The 8,508-nt window shown below is 40.2% G+C and overlaps 1 protein-coding gene across 3 annotated transcripts; it reads right to left on the bottom strand.

Annotated features, from left to right (window-relative positions):
• Positions 1 to 545: 545 nt before the first annotated feature.
• On the bottom strand, positions 546 to 8,449 carry leng1 (leukocyte receptor cluster (LRC) member 1). 3 transcript variants are annotated; one of them, XM_032559344.1, is made up of 5 exons: positions 8,324 to 8,449; positions 7,844 to 8,035; positions 3,476 to 3,655; positions 1,934 to 2,223; positions 546 to 1,843 (listed from the first exon to the last, which is right to left on the bottom strand). In XM_032559344.1, exons 2-5 carry the CDS (start codon positions 7,973 to 7,975, stop codon positions 1,624 to 1,626), a joined length of 822 nt encoding a protein of 273 aa, XP_032415235.1. In that variant the 5' UTR covers positions 7,976 to 8,035; positions 8,324 to 8,449; the 3' UTR covers positions 546 to 1,623. The 3 variants fall into 3 exon arrangements, with proteins under 3 accessions (XP_032415235.1, XP_032415234.1, XP_032415236.1); XM_032559343.1 differs by having other exon boundaries at positions 8,319 to 8,443; XM_032559345.1 differs by having other exon boundaries at positions 8,348 to 8,413.
• Between the last annotated feature and the right edge of the window lie 59 nt (positions 8,450 to 8,508).

Below are 8,508 nucleotides of genomic sequence, written 5' to 3'. Positions count from 1 at the left end.
AACTTGAAATAAGAGAAAACTGACTTAAAGGTCAGTTTTCAGCAAGCTATATAAGCTTGTTTTATGTCAATAATTTTCTATTATACTAAATAAAAAAGTACTAGTTCCTCTGGCAGATTATCTTACTTATAGGAAAAATGTTTTCTTATAAAACAAAAAAAAATAATCTTAGAGTGGAACTATGTATTTTTTTATCCATACTTTTGAGTAATTTTGTGTGGCCCCACCAACTCGAGTTCAAGATTTTTGTAATTTTTTAGGATTAGATTTTCCATCCAAGTTTAAATCTTCCTAGACATAAAATGCAAAGCACAACACAAATAAAATGTTCTCTTTTTGCCTTTAACTTTTTAATTTTTCCTCAAACGTTCAGCTGTGTTTTACTAACAGAAACACAGACACTACTCAATATACTTTGCTAAATACAGCAAACGATTTAGAAGAAAACTGTCATTTTTGTTGGAGGTAATAAACTAAAAACATTTTTTAGACCAACAAAATAGAAAGCAATTAGCCTTAAAAGTTAAATAACTGTGAACAGTAAGGGAAATGTACAACACACATGTTTAATTTAGGGTTGTGCAGGTAAAACAGAAAAAATTCACTGTTATATTAACATTTTTAATTGGGGGGAAAAAAGAACATTTTAGTCCCCTGAATATTTTCAACTCAGGGATTTTAGACATCGGTACAAAACGTTTTTACACCAGTGGAACAGGAAACAAAGTCTGAATCTATAAATATTTATCCAAACCTTTAGGTTCTTGGAATCAAATTTCACAAAGTAGAAACAGTCTGAATATTATTATGTTTTCCTTCCAACTCATCCATTTATTCAACATATATCATTCATAATTACCTGACGAAATGTAAACATCACTCATGCAAAGTGGCACAAATCCAACTTGGTTTTTAAATCAGTAGATTTCATAATGTCTCACTGCAGATATAGTGGAGCCGAAATGCTTTGATGTATCCAAGCGTCTGCGAATAAGTGAGTAAGCATGCTGCCTGAAACCGAGGCGCACAAATGAGGCGCAGTCATGAGTGGGTCTGCAACACGCTGAAATATCTGCTGAGTAAATGCCAGAAACACAAACATGAAAAACACACATCCGGTCCACAAGGAGCAGAGGAGCATCTCCAAACAAAAACAGAGGCATTTTTTCATTACGTGCTGAAAGGATGATCATTTTTACTTCAGCCCACAATTTAGAGAATGTTGTCTTTTTAAAGAAAAAAATAAAGAGAGAGGAAAAGCTGATCATAACTCCTCCAAGTCCAAGGCAATAGCTGAAAACTTATCCATTTAACAAAGAATCACAGTTTAGCAAAATGTGCCAGAGAATACAAACAGAGGCAAAGCCTGGGTTTATATTTGTCAGTGTGATGCGTTCAGACGGTGTGAGCCAGGCTGACAGGCTGAGCCCCCTGTGTGGACAACCATCTGCCCTGCTGATGTGCCCATGAGCAAAACACTGCAGGGGTTAAAGCAGGCTGCTGCTGCTGTTGAACGTGACCCAAGGTCTCCATTTAAACGGGAAACACTAAAAACAGAAATAACATTTCAATTCCCTCTGAACGCTATTCTCAGTTCTTAACTACGTAAAACGTTTCAAGATTTCAGGATTTCAGGATTTCATCCCTCCAGCTCTCCCGGTCGCGCCGCTGCCGCTTCCGGGCGAGTTCTGGGAAGAAGGCGCTGTTGTACGGCCGCTCCCTCTCATTCAGTTCTGCATCCGTTCCCTTTCTTTTACCGCTCCGCTGGTCAAGCAGCGCCTGGGCTCGCCTCCTTTCTTCTGCCTCCCTCTGCAGGCGCTCAGCTCGGAGTCGCTCTATGGAGCTGAAGAAGACAGAAAATACATTTCATCATTTAGTCTTCAACTCATTAACAAGTCTGCTCTTTTTGTCTAAACATGAAGTCCACTCGGACCTCTCTCCTGTGATTTTCTTTTCCCCTTTGTCTCTTCTTTCTTTCTTCTTCTTCTGCTCCCTCCTCTCGTAAACACCCATCGCTTTCTTCATGTCCTTCAAAGGATCCAAACTATCCTTCAGTCTGCGATCCTTCTTCTCTTTCTCCTCTTCAGATATCCCCTTCCTCTGTTCTTTCTCTTTCCTCTCGTCTTCTTTTTCTTGGCTGCTTTTCATGTACCACGGGGTGACCTCTGACCCTGGCTGTGGCCCCAAAGACACGAGTAAGCCAATAGCTCTTTCCTGCTTCTCCTATAAAAATAAAAATGGGGGGGGAAAAAAGGAAAATCAAAAAGGCAAAATATTTATTTTTTCCCTTTTACTCAAAAAAAACAATCGTCAAAATCATTTTTTCATTACAACTGTAAATAAGAACAGTTTGAAACCAACACTTTCTAGTTTAATCAACTTCAATATTTTCTACATATTTACTATTTAAAACAGAGAGTAGTATTTTATGCTACACAAGTTTCTTTGTGATTGAGCTTTAAAAAAAAGTATTTTAATTACTGTAATGACCATAAATTTTACCATCGCTACACATTTTCCATGTAAACAAACAAACTTTTATTTAAATTTAAAATATTTAATATTGAAAATATCATCAAATTTATGGCAGATATTTCTAAAGCTTTTGGAACAAAAGAAGGAAGGAAGGACACAACCTTTAGAGAACAAGATTGGTATTAACGTCTGGAAAAAACAATATTTTATGTCTTTATTTTGGTCTCCAGATCTGAAAAGAAGTTGAATCAATTTCCCAACTTTTCCACACTATGTAGAAAATCCTGTCCAGCTGACAAACATCTTCATAACAACATTATTTCCACATGAATGCTAGTGGACTTTAACACAATTTACCTGCAGCAGCACCAAAGCAGCAGTGTTTCTATGATGCTAATTTGATCAGGACATCGGAACATCTTGACAAGAAGTTGCTTTTTAGAAAACAATAAATGTATTTAAATAGGTATAAATTCAGTCAACCTAAAGAATTGAGTTAGAAATAGCCATTATTGTCCTGCAGAGCTGAAATTCAGGTGTGACATCAGCATGAGATACATAGGTTCACACAAAAAATCCAAACGTGTTAAAAAAATATATATATATTAAAAAAAAAAATATATATATATATATATATATATATAAAACAAGATTAACAATAACAGTAATAAAAATATCCTGCACAAGAAAACATATAGATACTTTACAGTTGTTAAAATCTAAATAACGTACTCACAATCCCAACTGTAGCAATCTAAAAATGGTAAAATTGTTTCTCTAAACTAAACTTGAACTTATTCCTACTAATAATCTAGGAGGAAACATGATGGACAAAGCGAAAAGGTAAATCTTTATTAAAGAAATATTATAAACTACGACAACTTTACTGAAAATTGTATTTGCAAATTTGTCTAAAATCTCAGTTTGATCATGTGTAATCCCGTAGGGATTAAGAACTAAGGAGTGCATAGTAAAGAAGAATAGAAGAAACAGCTGTCACCTTTTCTTCCTTCTTTTCTCTTAGATATTCCTCGTTTCCCTTCTTCTCTGACGCCTCTTCCAGAGGAAACAGATTGAGATGTTCCAGACCGGATTCGCTCCGTTCGACGTCATCAGCTCCTTCTGCTCCTGCTGACTGGAGAGCAGCCCGAGATTTCCTTCTCAGGTACTCGGTACGCGCCTGTGGAGACAAAGAGTTACAAGGAAGTCAGCTAACAGTAATCCAAAAATAGAAAAACACACACAGATTTTCAAATAACTCATTTAACCAAACATTTTCTTCTTTCAACTTTGCCACTTGCAAATGTCCGTACATTTATACAAACAAATTGTGAAACAAAATTGTATTTTTGCCAAATTACATTTTTGGGATATTGTGAAATATTAAAAAAATAAAGTATCTTAAAATCATCTCTGTGAGAACTTTAAGAAACAAGAACATGACAAAAGAACAAAGAGATGAATCACCCTAAAAGTGATTCTTTGATTATTCACAAAGATTTGCAGTTGATCGCTGGTGGCTCAACAATCAAGCAGGTAGGTGAAACTGGGTCTATATTGTTAGTTGTATATTTTCACAAAATGTTTTCTTTAATTTATTTGTCCTCTTATACTTGTCTGTCCTTGCGTTCCTCTGTGCCTGCTATAAGGGGTTTGGTCCTCCAGCTCCACCCTACTTTCTTCTTCTTTTGTTCAGGGTCCTCCAGGGCCATTATAGATATTAAGTTATTAATTTCCTCTTCCCTTTTGTTGCTCGTTCCACTGGGAAGAAATCGGGTTGGAGAACTGGAGCACATGCTATGTGCTAATACTAATTAGCACATAGCATTGTGATTGTGATTGTGCTGCTCTAAAATCAATAGTCAAAAAAAATCCCAGCAAGTCCAGCTACTAATGGCTAAAAAAACCATATAAAATGAAGGTTGTTATATGGCCTAGTCAAAGTCCAGACCTGACTCAGATTAAGATGTTGTGGTATATAACCTTAAACCTCAAATGTGACTGACATAAACAGATTGAAAACCTTTCCACCTTGTATTAAACTTACTGCAAACTTTTAATGTTACAACCAGCTATAATGGTCATTTTTCATACACATGTTAAAATTTAAATATATATATATATATATATATATATATATATATATATTTCCAAATTCCCTTCTCACCCACCGCGGGTGGTTCTTATCCTCTGAGCTCGGGTCCTCTACCAGAGGCCTGGGAGCTTGAGGGTTCTGCGCAGTATCTTGGCTGTGCCAAGGATTGCACATTTCTGGACTGAGATGTCTGATGTTGTTCCTGGGATCTGTTGTAGCCATTGGTCCAGTTTGAGGGTGACTGCCCCGAGGGCCCCGATGACCACAGGCACCACTGTGGTCTTCACCTTCCAGGCCCTCTCCAGTTCCTCCCTGAGGCCCTGGTATTTCTCTAGTTTCTCGTGCTCCTTTTTCCTTTATCTTGCACCCTGCTGTTATGTGCTGGACTGTCTCAGGGGCCTCCTTGCACAACCTACACCTTGGGTCTTGTCTGGTGTGGTATATCTGGGCCTCTATTGCTCTGGTGTTTAGGGCCTGTTCCTGGGCGGCCAGGATGAGGGCCTCTGTGCTGTCCTTGAGTCCAGCTTTTTCCAGCCATTGGTAGGATTTACTGATATCAGCCACTTGGGTTATTTGCTGGTGGTACATCCCATGTAGGGGCTTGTCCTGCCATGATGGTATCTCTGGCACCTCAACCTCCGTTCCCTGTTGTCTGAGATATTCACTGAGCACATTGTCTGTTGGGGCTTTGTCCCTGATGTATTTATGGATCTTAGTTGTTTCGTCCTGGACTGTGGTTCTCACACTCACTAGTCCTCTGCCTCCTTCCTTGCGGCTCGTGTACAGTCTCAGGGTGCTGGATTTGGGATGGAATCCTCCATGCATTGTTAGTAGTTTTCTAGTCTTAATATCAGTGGCTTTTATCTCCTCCTTTGGCCAGCTAATTATTCCAGCAGGGTATCTGATTACTGGCAGGGCATAGCTGTTTATTGCGCGGATTTTGTTCTTGCCATTGAGCTGGCTTCTCAGGACTTGCCTTATTCGTTGGAGGTATTTAGCTGTGGCTCCTTTCCTTGTGACCTCATCGAGGTTGCCATTTGCTTGTGGTATACCTAGGTACTTGTAACTGTCCTCTATGTCTGCTATTGTTCCTTCTGGGAGTGAGACCCCTTCTGTGCGGATGACCTTCCCCCTCTTTGTGATCAGCCGACCACACTTCTCTAGTCCGAATGACATCCCAATGTCCGTGCTGTAGATCCTGGTGGTGTGGATCAGTGAGTCGATGTCTCGCTCACTCTTGGCATACAGCTTGATGTCATCCATGTAGAGAAGGTGGCTGATGTTGGCCCCATTTTTGAGTCGGTATCCGTAGCCAGTCTTGTTGATAATTTGGCTGAGGGGGTTCAGGCCTATGCAGAACAGTAGCGGGGACAGAGCATCTCCTTGGTATATGCCACATTTGATGGACACTTGTGCAAGTGGTTTGCAGTTGGCTTGATGAAGCTGTTTTCCACAGCTTCATCGAGTTTGCAATGAAGGCTCTCAGAGTCCTGTTGATGTTATCTCTAAGCATTCAATGATCCAAGTATGCGGCATTGAGTCATAGGCTTTCTTGTAATCAATCCAAGCCATGCACAGGTTGGTGTGTCGGGTTTTGCAGTCTCGGGCAACTGTGCGGTCTACGAGGAGTTGGTGTTTGGCTCCTCTGCTATTTACACCGATATATTTATCCATGTGTTTGCTTATCTTGGCCGCTATGATGCCTGACATGAGCTTCCATGTTGTGGAGAGGCAGGCCTCTCCATGTTGTGGAGAGGATCCATCAAAGGGTCCAGTCCCACCCAACTGTCGGTAGTTGGGTGGGACTGGACCCTTTGATGGATCCTTCTGGATTAGGATTGTCCGCCCTTCAGTTAACCATTCAGGGTGAGTCCCACTTTGTAGCAGCTGGTTCATTTGGTCTGCCAGTCGCTCATGGAGGGCAGTGAGTTTCTTTCCCTGGTGCTGTCCAGTTTTTCATACCTGAGACTCTTTCTTGGACATCTGTCACAGTGATGGTTACCAAGGCTTGCTCAGGCTAAAGAGGCTAAAGAGGCTAAAATTTAGAGGCTAATTACAACTGCAACGGCTAATTACAACTCACGATTGTAATTGTCATGATTTTCAGGTCAGCAGCCGTCTCGTTCAGCTCTGATGGGGTGGGGGGGGGTGGGGACTTGTAGTTAAGTCCCCACAGTTCTGACATCCAGGTTCCTCCTTTTTGCCGTAGCATTTGTGTTGTATCTCTAGCAGTTGCCGTTTGCGGATGTTGGAACACTGAGCTACTAGTTGTTTAGCGCTTAGTGTTGACTGGGGATGTCGAAGTAACCATTCCTTCACCAGTCTTTGCATGTAACCTCTCTGATTAGGGTTACTTGAGTAGTAGCATTCCAACAGATCCACATTTTCATCTCTCGCCCATTTCCGTCTTGTTCCAGTAGCCCATTTGTCATCAAGGTGCTCTGGTTCCCCAACACCTGACGCAGACCTTGTTTGGCCGGGCGACGTCTGAGCCGGCATGTTATGCATTTTTGTGTCTCTCATGGTATGAGGTAGGCAGTAGCTTGAAGGGTCTTGCCTAAGGATATATATATATATATATATATATATATATATATATATATATATATATATATATATATATATACAGTACAGACCAAAAGTTTGGACACACCTTTCTAATTCAATGGGTTTTCTTTATTTTCATGACTATTTATAAGGCAAGAAATCCCACTTATTAACCTGACAGGGCACCTGTGAAGTGAAAACCATTTCAGGTGACTACCTCTTGAAGCTCATCAAGAAAATGCAGAGTGTGTGCAAAGCAGTAATCACAGTAAAAGGTTGCTACTTTGAAGAAACTAGAATATAAGGGGTATTTTCAGTTGTTTTACACTTTTTTGTTTAGTGCATATTTCCACATGTGTTATTCATAGTTTTGATGCCTTCAGTGTGAATCTACAATGTCAATAGTCATGAAAATAAAGGAAACTCATTGAATTAAAAGGTGTGTCCAAACTTTTGGTCTGTACTGTATACAGACCAAAAGTTTGATATATGAAATGTAGATTTCATATATTAAATGAAATCTACATTTGCACTCTGTATTCATCCAGGACATCTTTATCTGATAAAAAAAAACCAAAAAAAACAATTTGTTGACCTGAAACATTAAAGAGCGACAAAAAGATCGAACATAGGGGGCAAATATTTACCCACGTCACAATATATAACCACCTACATGCTGGGTGTTCTGCTTTTTTTAACGGGAAACGGTCCACTCTCCTCCGTTACCTCTTGCTCCGCTCGCTCCACGCGGCGCTTGGCCTCGCGCTCCTCCTCTGCCGCCTGGGCTTCGTCCCTCCGCACTCGCGCGACATTGTCCTTGTTACGGACGTGCCAGCTCTTCTTCGGGAGGATGTTCATGGTTGCCTTGGAGACCGAGGATTGTTAGCAGCGGGCTAACTGAGATGGCTAGAGGGAAAACTGAGGCGAGAAAAAGCACAAAGCTCGTCAGCAGAACTGTAGAGGGCGCAGCAGATGAACAGATAAAGGTATAAATTATCCGAAATGAAATGTCAGATATGATATGAAAGAAGAATACAATCGTTAAGTCACCTGTACAATTTGTATTTAAGCTAACATTAGCCAAATTTTGCTATATGCCAAATTCGCTTTTCCTCAAAGTGTATCAAAAAAGAGAGACACATAGATATAATATGTACATCCTCAACATTTTGAAGATAAAACAGGGCAGAAATTCTGTTACCGAACTGCTAGGTGAGGAGTTGCACTTGCTTGAGGTTTATAATGGTCCACAGGAACTAGTCCACTCAAACAGGAAGTAAACAATGGCAACATGTTGAATCGATTACAAAACTGTGACACCAGAGGGCGCTAAACCCCTCAAAATGTATTGTTACGTAAAGACACGACGGGGGTAGATACATGGATAAGAT

This window comes from Xiphophorus hellerii, chromosome 3, assembly GCF_003331165.1.
Source record: "Xiphophorus hellerii strain 12219 chromosome 3, Xiphophorus_hellerii-4.1, whole genome shotgun sequence".
Taxonomy (NCBI): domain Eukaryota; kingdom Metazoa; phylum Chordata; class Actinopteri; order Cyprinodontiformes; family Poeciliidae; genus Xiphophorus; species Xiphophorus hellerii.
Note: the sequence above shows the minus strand (reverse complement) of the source record. Positions and strands in the feature narration are given on the sequence as shown.